This window comes from Pistacia vera, unplaced genomic scaffold (genome assembly GCF_008641045.1).
Source record: "Pistacia vera cultivar Batoury unplaced genomic scaffold, PisVer_v2 Contig381, whole genome shotgun sequence".
Lineage (NCBI taxonomy): Eukaryota > Viridiplantae > Streptophyta > Magnoliopsida > Sapindales > Anacardiaceae > Pistacia > Pistacia vera.
Window position 1 is genome coordinate 200,010 of NW_022196203.1, and position 18,086 is coordinate 218,095.

Consider the following 18,086-nt stretch of genomic DNA (forward strand, 5'->3'; position numbering starts at 1 on the left):
AAATAAATATCAGTGGACGTAGGCCTTATCTGTTTCTCGGCCAAACCACTTTAAAAACGTGTAGTTTTCATACTATTCTCCGGGAGGCGCATCACCACTTGGGCTACCTCCACTGGTGGGTCGAGTCTTCTTTACTGATTCCCCGGAATCACACACCCATCTTACTCGATTCTCTTTTGAGTCAACCAAGTATCTCTAGTTGACGCGTGTCTTCGTCTTGGCCTTTTAGTTGATGCGGAAATTTACATCAAGAAGATATAAATAAATGGGTGATTTGTTGAATGATATGACAATACCAAGTAGAATGACACATTATTTAAGATTAAATTTTACGTTGTGTAGCATTACTCATCATTTATTCACAAACTTCGTGGAGCTAGTAGTTTTTATTTCCCATCTCATGGAAAACCTTTTCAAACCTTTTTGCTCTTCCTAGCCTTACCCCCCTCAAGGGTTATTTTAGTGATAAGTTCTGTACGAACTGTAACAAACTCTTATGTTACTTTCATTATCATATTTTTGAACAAGTTCCTGAAAATATAAATGAACATGATACATTATTATGATATAAGGCTCTTTCTCATAGATATGAGCATATTTTGATTCATTTTGTTAATTCCTGGTATCGATTTTAGCTCAATGTTCAACTTTTTCTTAACCTAATCAAAATAAATTACAAGAAGAAGAGAATGAATGATCTGATAACAAGACACTAGTTGCTGCCAAATTATTTGAAAGTCTCTTTGCAAAGGTACAAATCCCTGGTTTTAATCCTATATGAAACCTAGGGTTAATCTAATCCGTATCTGAACCCTGCTGATCTGCCCTTACATGTCTTTCAGTCCGCTAAATTCGATAAGCTCTCCTTTTTTCTGCCGATTCTGCTGCTTTTACAATGGCATCCTTCAAAATTCGAACATTTTTATTGGAACTAAATAAACTAACAGTATTGTCTCATCAGCTTTTTCCTTATCTTCCATCTATGATCTATCTCTTGCTCTATTCGGAAGAATTGGAAGTATCCGCTGGATGAACCTGCAAAAACACATTGTACAAAGGTCAATAAGTATCTATAAACTTCCTATACATTTGTGAATTTTAACTCACAAACAGAATTGTATAGATAGAAATCAAAAGAGAAGCCACACATATATTTCTTGACTCTGTTTGTTTTCATTGAAGCTTAGGTTTCTGATCTTCAACTCTTGACTCTGTTTGTTTTCATTGAAGCTTAGGTTTCTGATCTTCAACTCCCCTCTGCTAGTTGTTAGCTCATCTAATATCTCGGCATCACACAATTCTACTTCGCCTTCTTCAGTCCCAGGATGAGACCTTTCCATTTCCTGGTTAAAACATGTCATATCTCATTTTAGCATTGCAAATTCATGTATAACATTTTAAGGTTTTATGGTAAAGAAAAATAACACTGCGTACCCTGAAAGAGAAGCTGAGAGAACGTCTTGGAGCGCCAGTGATTTCATCATATTCAGCTGCATCCAGTTCCCGCAAATGATATGGGGGAAACAACTTGGGAAGGAGATGTTGGCGAATGCTTATGAGAAGGAAGAATGGCAAGGGGAACAAAATTCCAGCTATAGGAATCCATGTCACACCAAAACAGACCAGCAAGTATACAAACTGGAAGAGAGTAAATATGACAATGTATTTGTATGGAACTGACTCCACAAACGACGCATGTGCTGACTCCAAGACCCTGCAGAGAAAGAACCAAAGCCGCAGGAGAAACAAGACAATCATAAGCAACTAATTTGTGCTTCATAGTGCCCTAACGAGTTGAATTATGTGTTCTCAGATTGAATGCTCAAAAAGAAGGAAAACTCACTTGTACTGCCGGCCAGGTGTAATGAAAAGTAGCAGCATCCTTTCCCAGAATTGGTTCCCTGGGAGACTGTCTATGGACATGTAAGCAAAATAACCCCAAAGAACTGATGTAGGAATTTGCTTGATGGCAGGCATGGCGCACACTGCTGCTGCCACTAAGAGAGACTGCAACACATTGCTCACTCTCTGCTCATTAACTCGGACAGGCAAGTAAGCATCGATGTGCTTCTCAGGATCAAATTTTTCCTTTTTGTTCTCTCCTTCCAATTCGCCTTTCATAACCGCCTCCTTCAAGTCCTCCAGTTCTGTAATTACTGCAGTCTGGAGCAAAACATAGAGGCATCATAAAGGGCTTAATAGGCCAAAAATGTAAAATGTGGGGAAGGGATATAGACTTCAAGCAACATGTTTTACTAGAGGACTTACCACGTGACTGCTGTCCATTTCAATGAACACAGATTGCATTTTCCCATAAATTTCAGAATTGCTAGCTTTCTGCTTTATGCTTTCCTTGGCAGTCTCGACCATCTTCCTTCGCATGAACTTTACATAACAGATTAAGTTCAGTAAGTTTCTGATCCTGCATAGTGCCAATAATTTATGACAATTTTCGACATTCTGCAAAACCAACCTGTCTTTTGAGAACTGCGAGGCTCTTGGTGTGCATAGGAGATTGCGGGAGGACCCCATTTGAAGGCGGCAGCCCAATCAATCCACAAAGCAATGTCTGAAGACATTTATGGGATAAAAGAACGTAAGTGTCAATAAAATAAAGGGAAAAAATTGAACGTCAAATGTATATGTTAGTGATGTATACCATAAATCCCAGCAACAAGATGTCATAGTGGTATGCGGACGGTTTTTTAAGATTGAACTCCTTTTGTTGTGCCATTTGCGATGCAACACTATGGTCAAAAAAGTAAAGCCCGGCGATCATCACAGCAGGAACAAAGGCACCAAAAATGTAAGCCAGAGGGACTTTCCCCATATCCTGCAGTTTGAGTATGTATATGCATAAATCTTTCAATTTTACATATGGTAATTCACAGGTATATGACTCACTTTGATCACAGTCCAGTGGTCCAATGATGAAGATTCCCAAGGGAGAGGACTAAAGAGCCTTCTGGGTATTCCAGATGGAACCTTGTTTGGTACAGTGAATGACAATGCTGTCCACGCTACAACCATTAAAGGAACTCCATAGTCTGCAATGAAACTTCTGAACCATCCTATATAACACAGTAAAGTCTCAAACTCTGGATTTTAACTATTCCCCTAATAAAAATTATTCCCGGTGCTTCAGATTTTCTTTACAAACCTGTGCCATACCACCATGACCTTGCTTTTCGGCTCTTTAAAGCAGTATACAGGAGACCAAAAGTGAAAATGATCCCCAGTAATCCATTTGCATAGAGCCACTGGAATTGATACTTCTCCAAATTGGAGTCTTGATCCTCAGGAATTTTGAATTCGCTCACCATACCCTGTGATTTAGACATTGTCCGATAACAAACACTACACTATCTCAAAGATCATCAACTAAAATCGATTGGTCAGGGAGATTGTGATGGAAAGTGGCTTCTTTAGAGGGCGGGAAGATGTTGCTAAATGGGTTGCTGCAGTGATTTGGTCTACTTGTTTTTTATTTTGCTTCTGCAGGATCCCAGTTGGGAAGGGAATGACCTTTACTTGGATTTCTGTTCCTGTCGAATTTTCTGGAAAATGCCCCAGAAAATTCAGCAGCTTTTGCAACGGCAGTTTTGCTTTTGCCCCTCTGGTTGGTCTGTGTGGTTGGCTTAAAAAGCGCTGCTGTCCTTGGACTATCTCTTTAGCTTCTAGTCTTTACGGGGCTGTTTTTGTTGTGCAGATAGTTTTGGTTGGTGCTGGTATAGGCTTGCTAGTTGTATAGATTTTTGTAAGCTTTTTGGTGGGCCAAGAACCTAGAACCTTGATTTTTGTTTGGCTTTTGCATGCTACTTTTTGTGTTGTTAGTAGGTCTTGTTTTCCTTGTGTTTTTGGCGGTTTTGTCAAGTTTCTTTAGGCTCCTCTTAGCCTTTGCTTAGCCACGTCACTTGGGAATGCCCAAGGTTGTGTTTATAAAGGGGTGCTCCTATTCTAGGCTGTAATTCTTTATTCTTTCTCTAATTTAATTACGGGGTTTACCCAAAAAAAAAATCGATTGGTCAGGTTTTCTTCATAATAGTTACCTTGATAGCCTCTTGCATGAATAGAACTGAAATCAGCGTGCCAAAAAGTTCGCCTGCAATCCTTGTAAATCTATTGATAAGAGCAGAAGCATTGAATATTGCCAGAACAAACAGCATGAGAGCAGTCCATACACAAACCCTGTCAAATTTGTACAATACTCGAGGTTAATATAATCCATGAAATTCTTCACTAAAACTGTGTTTAAGATTTGATATGTTACCATCCAGCCCAAGCCAGATATAGTTTCTGTCCCAAATCTTCCCTTCCCTTTGCAAAGTTGTACAAATAAGTGTACATTATAACTGTTGGTTCAGCAATTCCTAGTATCAAAAGCGGTTGCCCCCCAAATATGGAATGTATAATACCACAAAGAGCAGTAGAAGCTAAAGTCTCCACCGTGCTCAAGCTTCCATCTACGAAAAAATGACAACAATTTCAAAATCATCGCGGATACTAACAAACGCATAAGAAAGCAGAAATGGTAACAATTATTTCAACTGTGTTCCACTTCAGTGCCAAGAATGTGAAGGAAAACCTGTATCTCTACTTAGTTGCTCGCCAAAAGCAATGACAGGAAGAGCAGAAGCAAAGAAAATGTAAGTTGTTGGGGCCAATATCCTATCATAAATATAAGCAAAAGCATTAATTGATCAGACCCCCTGCAATAATAAATTTGTTTGTATGAAAGTTTTATCAATATTATGTGACAAAGATATCACAATTACCCGAGTCCTGTACGAATACCACCAATCCAATCTTGCTTGTAACAAGCAGCCCTTCCCCTAAAATCATTGGCGATTCCCCTGAATGGAGCTTTGATGTTCTCCATTTCTGATAGAAGAAAGAGTACAATTAGATCGAGAAGGATACAGTAAAGAATAATTGCACAAGAAAAAAAAAAAAACTCGCAGTTAGAGAAACGAACAAGTACCAAAAACACATTAGAAATGGAAAAAAAAAATTCAGTTAACAAAAGCAGTTGAACAAATTTCAAAGACATGAAATAACACTATCCTGCAAAAAAAATCAATAGTTTTCCGCAGAAAATCATCCTTGGGTGGCGTTCTATTTCCAGCTAACCAAACAGAAATTTGTTTCTTTCGGAGAAAATAAAAGAAAGCCATACAAAACAAAATTTCAAATACCGCATATCTCTCTTTAGAGGAAAAAAAAAAAAAGTGAATTCCTCATCACCAGTTAAGACAAATCAACGCATTAGCCTCAGTACACCAAACTGTAAAACTCCATAAAAGAAAGACGAAACAAAAAACAACTTAATATTTCAATACTTCTATTTTCCAGCGAATCTCTCGGGAAACAAACATAACATTAACCTAAAAGTTGCTTCTTTCAATCCAACATAGGAAACCCTTTTCATAATCGTCTTCTCTAATCAAAATTTAACAATAAAAACAAAATCTTCCTCCCTTGTAGTCTTGTACCAGCACCACTACGCAACAAAAAGCAGTAATTTACACACATATCTTTACATTATCCATACATGCATGCACATATTTTCATACATAAGTTGTACGGTAATCAATCTTTACCGGATGGAGAAGGCGGCGGTTTCGGTGGCGGATGGCCGGAAATTCCGCTGTAAAAAGTCCGCGTAGTGTGTTTTTACTTGTGTACGGCTGTCTTCAGTTGGCAGCTTGTACTTGTGGAAGAGTCGAAACACGGCTTTAAACTTTAAAGTCGCCTTGTGGATCCTACTGAGGGGTGCTTCGGTAGTTTTCTGAAGAAAACAATTGAACAAGGACAGGGTTTAGTGGGGTCATGATGAGGTGGCATGCTGGTATGGTGAAAGCTGTCAGTAAACCTCGGATTTCATAAGTAGTCGGAGACGAGCCAATGATAGCCAAGAGTTTAAAAATACAAATAAAAAAAGATGAAACAATATAACTGGTTCATTGACAGATTCGTACCGGCCCACGTTATAATTTGTTCAAAGTTTTATAATCTACGTCAATGCCTGAATTATCGGAAGATGGACTGACTCCACATTAATTTTTAATTATTAATCTATTGTTTAAAAATATAACTTTAGCTCCGTACTCTATTTAATAGTGCCGCCCATGTTACTGTATTTCAAATGTACTTGCATAATAAAATATGCCCTTATATATATGTTATTAATCCCAATATAATTTGTTAAAAGTTTTATAATCTCAATGTCAATGCTTCAATTATCGTAAGGTGCACCAACTCCACGTTATTCAATGTTATTAATTTTTAATTATTAATCTATTGTTTAAAAATACAACCATGGCTCCATACTCTATAGATTAGTGTAGCCTATGTTACTGTATTTTAAATGTACTTCCACAATAAAATATGTGCTTTCATATTGATGATGTAAAATTTACATTAACGAAAGTGATTCGTTTGATCTTAATAGAATCAAAATGGATATATAGATAATTAATGATAATTAATAATTAAAGAAATGTAAATATAGCAACGTAAATGATAAAAAAAGGGTTTTTAAAGTGGTCAACAAGTTACGATCATGAGCATACGTTTACTGTTTTTCTTATTTGCTTTAAAAACTTATAAGAATACAATACAATTCCTAGAACAAATTGTTAACCTTTTTATCATCATTATAAGGGGTTAATATATAAGTGTTGTATAAAGGAAATAGCAAAATTAAATAAATTACAATCAAGATTGGAAGCAACTCTGATATTTCGCGATCAAAAGAAATCTCATTCATTTTTCATTTTTAGACCAAAAAAAATCCTATTTAAATTGGATTAATTTTCTGAATGAATTGACCTAATAATTAAATAAACACATATTCTATTTTTCTAATCTAAACAAGATAACAAAATAATGTAACAAACAAAAGCCTAATATAATGTAATCTGATATAATATTAATCCAACTCCATCTATTCTTCGTATATTAATATTGCAAACGTAAGCAAAGTTCTTGGACTATCCATCTCATTATATAGACTCTATATCATAATATGAATGATGTATTAAGGCAGGAAATACATAAATGCTGACGAATGCAATGACGCCACAATATAAAACTAAATAATAGGGTTAGTAAGATTCGATGAGAAATATTTAAAGGTGCTCAGGTGTTTTTTACAGTCTGTTTGTCGGTACGCGAGTTGTGGCAGAAGATGACTTGTGATTAGCTCGTCTCTCAATTTATTCACGAAAGCGAAATAAATCTTTGTTAACCACTTAATGAGAGTATTATATATATATATATATATATGTATTATAATATATATATATTTGACTTCCTGTCATGGTTTTCAACAATGGTTTCAGGATTTGCTGAGCAAAGTAGTGAGACCCATATCGGTTTTGATCAAGTAAGATGACGTACGCTAGAGATGGGCGTTTGCCCTGGCCCGCGGGGATCCGGACCGACGCAACCTGAATGGGATGGAGAGTGCCTAAAAAATTCGGGGATAAGGATGGGATAGTCCTTAGAAAAATCCTCGGCCTGGCTCGCCTCGCCTTGCTCAGTCCCATTTATCTGAAAATTTTATGTTTTTTTTTTCTTTATGAGATTGTATATAAAATTAGTGTTTAAACTATGGTTTTAAATAATGTATCTAAATTTATGATATTTATTTTTATAATATTTTCTAATGTTTGTATTAAATTTATAGAAAAATAATTTAAACGAGTGAGTCTAATAATTAAATATATGTATAATTACTTTGTGAATTTTACGAAATAATAATATATGGCCCAAAAAAATTTTTGATTAGATTATTATAATTTACCAAACCAATATATTATGAGGTTTATATTGCAATGGATGATTTGAGTATATTATGAGGTTTATGTTGCAGCCTGAAGGATGTTTATATTTTATTGCTTTGAAATCCATGAGCATGTTTCAATTTTTGCCAAGAAATTGATGTTATTTACTATATTCATATCAATTCTCAGCAAAATTTTCTTTCAGGTATTTATTTTATGAATTTTAGTAGATGAGATTATTTCCGTGAAACATTACAATGCCTCAGTAACATAAAGCATCAGAATGTGGAATCTAAATTCCTCTATTTAATACTATATAAAAAAGGTGTCACTAATTTAGTAACAATTAAATTAGTTTATGGTGGTAGTTATATGTTATTTTTTAAATCTAAATTTAAATTTTACAAGAAATTGTTGATTTTATATTTTCTTACCTTAAATTTAGCATTTTTAATGAATTAATTACTAAAATTAAGCAATCAAATATAGTACTTACTAATGTGCTAGTTTTTCACAATTAAAATAATTTAATATCATTGTCGTGAGAACATGCGGAAAGTTTTTATCTACACAGGGCAAAAATCCCCGTTCGGAGAATGAATCCCTGTAGGGGAAATTCCCCGCGAAGCCTTGTTCATCAAGTCGGGCCGGGATGGGGATGGGAGTGATTCCATCCCCACGGGCCGGGACGGTCATGAGAAAAATCCCCGCCCACGGGGACGGGCCGGGGACAGTCATAGAAGTGGGTAACGGGGATGGGGACAGGGAATGGGGTCCCCCACTCCTACCCAGCCCGCACCCATCCCTAGACGTACCAAATCAAACAAACTAATTTATCTATGTTTTACACTTAGTAATTGTCTATTACAATTGTTGTTACGAAAATTTGCAACAACCGGTGAGACTCAATCGACCTTGATGGGATCGAATAAGGAGGATGTATGGTTGTTATCAACCAACAAAGTAAGATGAACATGTAGAAAGTAAGAGATAAACATATTGAAATTAAGAAGAAACAAAGAAGGGTTTTTAAAGAGGTTTGGCGAGTTAACTCCCAATCCTAGCCGTTAACGGCGATAAGAGATCTAGTTGTAAGTCGTACCTAGTCAGTCGTATGTGGTTCCAGCGGTGGTCGACTGCTGACGGTGGTTGCTGGCAGGCAATAGTGGTCTTGGGTGGATTAATTTTCAGATTGGAATGAGTGAAAGATAACCTTTTTCAGTTTAATAGAGTTGAAAAAAATGTTTTCAGTTGAATAGAATAGGATAATACTTTTCATTTTGAGACAAAAAATCATATTTAAGTTGGATTAATTTTCTGAATGAATTGGCCTAATAATTAAATAAACACATATTTTGTTTTTTAATCTAAATAGGATAACAAAATAATGATTTAAAATAGTGTAAAAAACATGAGCCTAATATAATCTAATATGATATAATATTAATCCAACTCCATCTATTCTTCATATATATTAATATTGCAAACGTAAGTATAGTTCTTGGACTATCCATCTCATAATTTATAAGACACTAATATAGACTCGATTATATATCATATTAGATATGAATTCAAATTAATCCTAGTTGGTTTTTTTATTTTTATTTTTATTTTTTATGAGTAATACTTCATGGACAAATAAATTGTGTATTATATATATTTTTTTATTCAAGAAATCTAATTTAACCTAATCCAACTCCATCTATTCTTCATATATTAATATTGCAGACATATGTAAAGTTCTTGGACTATCCATCTCATTATATAGACTCTATTATATATCATATTAGGATATAATATAATAGCAAACCAACACTATTTTGTCAAGCAATCGAGATAGATTATTGGTTAATGAATAATATAATACGATTTATATCAAGTTTATATATATTCATAAGTTAATGTGACATGAATAGAAAATCAAATAATTTTGATATCAATAGATGTAATGGAAATATACGATATGAAGAATATAATTCCTGGATTCTTCTCTCAATGCGAAGGACAAATTATCTAAAAATTAATATTGCAGAAGTAAATTCTTAGACTTTAATAACTGTAGAGAAAATCTGCACTTCTAACAACCTAATAATCCACTAATTTCACAGACAATCAAAAGTGTAAAGAAATCAAGAAAAGACACGGATTTTTACTATGGTTCGCTTATCCTGTATATGATAAACTACATCCGCGTTGAGCTCCAAAAACTCAAGAGCTCTCTGCACTAAAGATTAATCCAACCTGAATACAAACTGATCAAACAACGAATCTCTCTTAAACAACGAATCTCTCCCTCACAACAACCTGCAATCTTTCCTATAAGAACTCTATACACAAATCCTCAAGAATCAAAGGGAAACGCAACCCTTATAAGTGATTATAACCAACCACACAAAGATTACAGCCAAGAAAAAAATGATACAGAGCAGACTCGTAACGCACAGGAATAATGAAAACTGAAAAAAATACCCAGCAAACAAAAAAACGCAGCAGCAAGTTTAATGCGTTTTTTTCCATTCTGTTTTGAGAAGAACATATCCTGGCCGTTAGATGCTTTACTCTTCAATGGTCTGGATTTTTTTTTCTTTGTGATGAGAAGCTTAAAACGACAGCTTTGTACTAAAGGGTACAACAACAGCGTTTTTGTTGCTTCACTCTGACAATAACAAAACGACATTATTTTATCAAGAAAAGCAAAATGAAGAATATATATATATATAATATAATATTTGCACTATCTTAAATGGGCATTGAAAATTTATATATTAATTGTTGATGGTTGATTTTGATATCAAAGATTCGCACATGCAAAGTGTTAAGAGAATATTAGAAATTACACGTGATGGATTCATGAGATTTGAATGTGGTGCTGAGATTATATATGTTTGCAAAAACATAAATAATAAATAGACAAGTTGGATTTTTATAGTGGTTCAGATGCTTAAAGCGAATCCTATGTCCATTGTTATTTTATTATTCTTTGATTATTTCCATGATATTACCTGTAAGGTGTACAAAGATGGAGAAATATTTTTTTTATAGAGAAAAATAAGTTCTCATGTGCTCTCATATGTCCAGCCTCCCGTTTTACGAAGAGAGATGTCAATTTATACACCTTTGAGGTCAATGTAATGAGTATTTTTGCAAGTTGTTTTGACACATAAAGAGCTTTCATTGTTCTTTATCTTAAAATGAGAGAGAGTTGGTATAAAATATCTTTGAGGCGGTATGGGCTTGACAGCTAATATACTTTGTCTTTTGGGCACTTATTTAGCTGACATCGGCCTGATTTTTTAGGCATGACATTAATATTCTTTGTATCAATTCATTTTATTTCATGATATTATTTTAGATGAAATACATAGATATAACTTTTGTGTAGCTGAAAATGAAGTACTCCTCATTTGAGCAATACCCCACCAATAAACTAGCTGCAAAATGAATGAGAGTAACAATTAGATATCTTATATGAGAGATACACCGATGAATATGATTATTTCATGGTGTAGATAAACATATGTAACATCAATAACTCGCTAAAAAGTAAATGTTATATTCATGTTATAGACAAGATATGCCCGTTGTACTCAAAACTTTTTGAGTATCGAAACATTTGCCAACTAACTACCATTAGGTATGAATCCAATATGGAATATAATTGAGAATGAAAATGTACTCGGAAAATTTTCATTTATAATATCAAAATGTTGATTACATTAAGAATTTTAAAATCATGTATGAAAATTTACCAAATGGATTAGAATTAAAGAGGAGTTTTCCATACTGAAATCAGAAATTTTTTTCCAAGAAACAAAAAAGCTTGTACGTGTAATTAAACAATTACTGAACAAAACAAATGTCTTATACATGGAAGCTCTGCCAGCAGTGATTGAATTGACCGAAAATTGAGCCTGTACTTTCTTCGGTGAATGTTTGGTTTTCTTTGAGGACAAAATTTGAATCCTTAAGAAATGGCATGCAGTCATAAAAGAAAGACGTAGCTTAAAGACTCTCAATCAAGCCATATCTTTAATTTGTTGTCCTATTATCAAACGCCTCTAATGTTTTTTATTATATAAAAATTGAAGTCACAAAATTAAACAAACTTTAAAATTAATTAATGAGCTAGCTAACCCGGCCTCAGTTCGAAACTGACCATATTTATGGTTCAACTCACTGGGTTGGAATATCTTTTTTTATTTTTTTATTTTTTTAGATCGGAAGTGTCAAAATAAGTTTACACGTACCTCAACTAATCTTTAGAGACCCTGAAACTATCGACCAGATAAAAGCTCCAATGATTACCTTTATTAATAATCAAGGAGGGACGAACTAGGACTTCTTGAATAATACATTTAATGGTCCTTATCAAATCACTCCACCATTCAAGAATGGTTAGTGGGTTGAAATTTTGATCTATCTTCCATTGACAAAAAGCTATGAAAATAAAAACACTTTTCAAGAAATTCAAATTCTATATATTGAATGATGTATTAAGGCAAGAAATACATAAATGCTGACGAATTCAATGACGCCCCAATATAAAACTAAATAATAGGGTTAGTAAGATTTCTCTTTGTTCTTTCATGAAAGCGAAATTAACACTTAATGAGTGTATAATATTTTTTATATATTTGACTTCCTTTCATGATTTTCAAAAATGGTTTCAGGATTTGCTGAGCAAAGTAGTGAGACCCATTTCGGTTTTGATCAAGTGAGATGACGTACCAAATCAAACAAACTAATTTATTTATGTTTCACATTAATTTAGTAATTGTCTGTTACAATTGTTGTTATAAAAATTCACAACAATTGGTGAGGCTTAATCAACCTTGACGGGATCGAATTAGGTGGGCGTATGGTTGTTATCATTCAGCAAAGTAAGATAAACATGTAGAAAGTAAGAGATAAACATATCGAAATTGAGAAAAAACAAAAAAGGATTTTTAAAGAGTTTTGACGAGTTACTCCCAAGCCTGGCCGTTAACGGTGGCGAGAGATCTAGCTATAAGTCATATCTAGTCAATCATACGCAGTTCCGGTGACGGCAACGGCGGCAACGGCAGTGGTTGATTGCTGGCAGGCAATAGTGGTCTTGGGTGGATTAATTTTCAGATTGTAATAAGTGAAAGGTAATTGCTTTTACTTTAATAGAGTTGAAAAAATATTTTTAGTTGAATAGAATAAGATAATTGAAAACAAGTCTTACCCACTTTTCATTTTGAGACAAAAAATTATATTTGAGTTGGATTAATTTTCTGAATGAATTGGCCTAATAATTAAATAAACACATATTCTTTTTTTTTTTTTTTTAATCCAAATAGGATAACAAATAATGATTTAAAATAGTGTAACAAACAAGAGTCTAATATAATCTATTATGATATAATATTAATCCAACTCCATCTATTCTTCATATATTAATATTGCAACGTAAGCAAAGTTCTTGGACTATCCATCTCATAATTTATAAGCACTAATATAGACTCGATTATATATCATATTAGATATGAATTCAAATTAATCCTAGGTGGTTTTTTTTTTTTTTTTAAATTTTTTATGAGTAATACTTCATGGACAAATAAATTGTTTATTATATATTTTTTTTATTCAAGAAATCTAATCTAACCTAATCCAACTCCATCTATTCTTCATACATTAATATTGCAGACGTAGGTAAAGTTCTTGGACTATCTATCTCATTATATAGATATCATATTAGGATATAATATAATAGCAAAACAACATTATTTTGTCAAGCAATCGAGATAGATTATTGGTTAATGAATAATATAATACGATTTATATCAAGTTTATATATATATTCATAAGTTAATGTGACATGAATAGAAAATCAAATAATTTTGATACCAATTGACGTAATGGAAATATAAGATATGAAGAATATAATTTCTGGATTCTTCTCTCAATGCGAAGGACAAATTATTTGAAAATTAATATTGCAGAAGTAAGTTCTTGGACTTTAATAACAAAACGACATTATTTTGTCAAGATAAACAAAATGAAGAATATATATATATGTATGATATTTGTACTATCTTAAACGGGCATTGGAAATTTATATATTAATGGTTGATGTTTGATTTTGATATCAACGATTCGCATGTGTAAAGTGTTAAGAGAATTTTAAAAATTACAAATGATGAATTTATGATATTTAAATATAATGCTGAGATTATATATGTTTGCAGAAACATAAATAATAGATAGGCAAGTGAGATTTTTATAGTAGTTCATATGCTTAAAGCGAATCTTGTATCCACTGTAATTTTATTATTTTAAGACTATTTCCATGATATTGCCTGTAAAGCATACAAAAATGAAAAAATACTTTATTTACAGAGAAAAATAAGCTCTCATGTGTCTAACTCTCATATGTCTAGTCTTCTCTTTTATGAAGAGAGGTGTCAATTTATTCACCTTTGAGGTCAATGTAATAAGTATTTTTGCAAGTTGTCTTGACACATGAGGAGCTCTTATTCGTCCTCATCTTAAAATGAGATAAGGTTAGTATAAAATATCTTTGAGTCGGTATGGACTTGACAGTTAGTACGTACACTTTGTCTTTTAGACACTTATTGAGCTAACATCAGTTTGATTTTTTAGGCATAATATTAATATTCTTTGTATCAACTCATTTTATTTCATGATATTATTTTAGATGAAATACATAGATATAACTTTTGTGTAGCTGAAAATGAAATACTCCTCATTTGAGCAATACCCCACCAATAAACTAGCTGCAAAATGAATGAGAGTAACATTTAGATATCTTATATGAGAGATACACCGATGAATAGGATTATTTCATGGTATAGATAAACATATGTAACATCAATAACTCGCTAAAAAGTAAATGTTATATTCATGTTATAGACAAGATATGCCTGTCGTACTCAAAACTTTTTGAGTGAAAATTTGCTTCATGTCGAAACATTTGCCAACTAGCTACCATTAGGTATGAATCCACTATGGAATATAATTGAGAATGAAAATGTACTCGGAAAATTTTCATTTATAATATCAAAATGTTGATTACATTAAGAATTTTAAAATCATGTATGAAAATTTACCAAATGGATTAGAATTAAAGAGGAGTTTTCCATACTGAAATCAGAAAATATTTTCCAAGAAACAGAAAAGCTTGTACGTGTAATTAAACAATTACTGAATAAAACAAATGTCTTATACATGGAAGCTGTGTTAGCGGTGATTGAATTGACTGAAAATTGGGCCTGTACTTTCTACGGTGAATGTTTGGTTTTCTTTGAGGACAAAAAATGCAGAAAGACAAAATTTGAATCCTTAAGAAATGGCATGCAGTCATAAAAGAAAGACGTAGCTTAAAGACTCTCAATCAAGCCATATCTTTAATTTGTTGCCCTATTATCAAACGCCTCTAATGTTTTTTATTATATAAAAATTGAAGTCACAAAATTAAACAAACTTTAAAATTAATTAATGAGCTAGCTAACCCGGCCTCAGTTCGAAACTGACCATATTTATGGTTCAACTCACTGGGTTGGAATATCTTTTTTTATTTTTTTATTTTTTTAGATCGGAAGTGTCAAAATAAGTTTACACGTACCTCAACTAATCTTTAGAGACCCTGAAACTATCGACCAGATAAAAGCTCCAATGATTACCTTTATTAATAATCAAGGAGGGACTCGAACCAGAAACTCTTGAGTAATACACCCAAAATTTTTTATCAAGCCACTTAACCACCCAAGAGTTGGTTAGTGGGTTGAAATTTTGATCTATCTTCCATTGACAAAAAGCTATGAAAATAAAAACACTTTTCAAGAAATTCAAATTCTATATATTGAATGATGTATTAAGGCAAGAAATACATAAATGCTGACGAATTCAATGACGCCCCAATATAAAACTAAATAATAGGGTTAGTAAGATTTCTCCTAGTTTATTCATGAAAGCGAAATAATTCTTTGTTAACACTTAATGAGAGTATAATATTTTTTGATATATTAATTTGACTTCCTTTCATGGTTTTCAACAATGGTTTCAGACTTTCAGGATTTGCTGAGCAAAGTAGTGAGACCCATTTCGGTTTTGATCAAGTGAGATGACGTACCAAATCAAACAAACTAATTTATCTTTGTTTTACATTTAGTAATTGTCTATTTCAATTGTTGTTACGAAAATTCGCAATAACCGATAAGACTCAATCAACCTTAACGGGATCGAATCAGGTGGATGTATGGTTGTTATCAATCAACAAAGTAAGATGAACATGTAAAAAATAAGAGATAAACATATCAAAATTAAGAAGAAACAAAGAAGGATTTTTAAAGAGGTTTGGCGGATTAACTCCCAAGTCTACGTCCTCTGTTATTTTATTGCTCGATTTTAGCTTTACATTCAAAACAATTATAGCAAGAAATAGTAACAAATGGGTGCACAGCAAGGTAAACCCTCGAGTTGTTCTCCTTCTTTTTCTCTCTTGACTCACTATTTTCTTTTGTGAGTGTGTGGTTGAATGAATTTCTCTCTCTCCATTCCTGTTTAAAATGGAAGTAGCTTCCCTTTTTATACTCCCGTTTGACAATGGTTGAGAGTTGATGATTACCCGGGGGGGAGGGAGGAATTTCCATGCATAATCTATCCTAATATGGATCTACGTCAACCTTTATCCATACTTAAGCTAGAGTAGTTATGCTTGAAACTGATGAGCTTATTGGTTAAGTCATTTATTGTGGGAGTGACACGTGAGACGATCTTGGTCACTTAATTTTTGATATGGCTTACAGACAGGTGGTGCAAACCAAGCCATAGGAGAATCATGCACAACAACAGTATACAAATATTGAGGATAATATGAGAAAATTGTTAAAAATCAAAGTAAGGTGATGTTATTTTCAGCTCTTAGAAATTATTTTCTGGCACATTTCATGCATGCTCGAACTGAAGGTAGAATAGTCTGTCTAGTTAATGGGCCTGAAAAACAGAGACCCTTCCCATTAGGGGATTGGCCTTTGAGCCCAAGAAATAGTATTCTTTGGAAAATGGAATAAATGGCCTAAACTCTGCAGCAATCGAAGAAAACCTTTTTTTTGTTTTTTTTTTTTTTTTTTTGGCCTCATTTTTAACGAGTTGATGAGAGATGATTTTTTTTCTTCAATATTTTGGAATTTGGATCATAATCCGGAGGAAGAATGAAAATTGTGGATTATTATAAAATAAAAATAAAAAAAATTATGCAAAGATATTATATAAAGTTTATAAATAAAAAGTCTATAATTTTCCATTAATTCACCACATCATAACTCATTGATGTCTAATAGTGAGAGAATTTATATTATTTCAGAAACCTTAGGAGGATTTTTTTTTTTTAATTAAATTAAACTTCAAAGTCGAGAAAACAATAAATATTATCCAAAAGTAATAAAGTTATAAAATTATTTTGAATAATACTACTAATTCTAAACAGGTATACCAAATTTTACATTCTAAACGATGTCTCACTATATGATAAGTGATATAATAATGCTATGCTTACTCATGAGTTTATTAACCGTCTTATTACCTTTGTTAAAATTACATATAGTACCTGTACTATGCGTATGGTACCCGTACTATGCGTTATATTTACAAAGGATAGTAAGATGGTTAGTAAGATCGTGAATAAGCATAACATTACTCTAAGTGATATGTTACTATATGGATATTATCATATAATTCAATACATTATGACTTAATTTACATATTACAAGTCATTTAACATATGAAATTTGGGACAAGTTTGGGGAAGAGTGGAGTTATTGATAATTAACCAACCCTTTGTCATGTGGCTCAATAAAGACTCTTGGGTGTATTACTCAAAAGATTTTGATTTGAATCTCTCTTTGTCTTTGATAATTAACAGGGGTGATTATTGCAACTCTTACCCAACTAATAGTTTTAAGGTCCCAAAAGATTAGTTGAGATATGTATAAACCGATCAAACACCTCAATCATTAAAAAAAAAATTTATTGATAATTTTTTTTAAAAAGAAATCTAGTATTCACTATAAAAGCATGGAGAAATGTTACTTTTACAAAGAAGAATATAAAGATAAACATACAAAGATAAATCATACTCTTAAAAGAAGTGAAAAAGAGAGAGAAAAAAAGACAACCACGAATATTAAGGATAAGATTTGTTCGTATGCTTTTCTTTGTATTCTTCATTGTAACCTATCATTTCTCATAAGCATATCCCTGCTTCTATGTTGTTACCTTTCACAAGTTCCGTATCTTTCAATTTTTCATTTTATT

At 32.7% G+C, this 18,086-nt stretch overlaps 1 protein-coding gene across 1 annotated transcript; it reads right to left on the reverse strand.

Moving 5' to 3' along the window:
* Window positions 1-694: 694 nt before the first annotated feature.
* LOC116140841 (boron transporter 4-like) lies at window positions 695-5,708 on the reverse strand. Its single transcript, XM_031426414.1, has 14 exons — window positions 5,601-5,708; window positions 4,776-4,881; window positions 4,586-4,668; window positions 4,271-4,463; window positions 4,050-4,188; window positions 3,161-3,326; window positions 2,905-3,071; window positions 2,660-2,833; window positions 2,474-2,569; window positions 2,269-2,385; window positions 1,844-2,163; window positions 1,435-1,714; window positions 1,149-1,343; window positions 695-1,035 (listed from the first exon to the last, which is right to left on the reverse strand). Exons 2-14 carry the CDS (start codon window positions 4,877-4,879, stop codon window positions 1,000-1,002), a joined length of 2,070 nt encoding a protein of 689 aa, XP_031282274.1. The 5' UTR covers window positions 4,880-4,881; window positions 5,601-5,708; the 3' UTR covers window positions 695-999.
* Window positions 5,709-18,086: the final 12,378 nt, after the last annotated feature.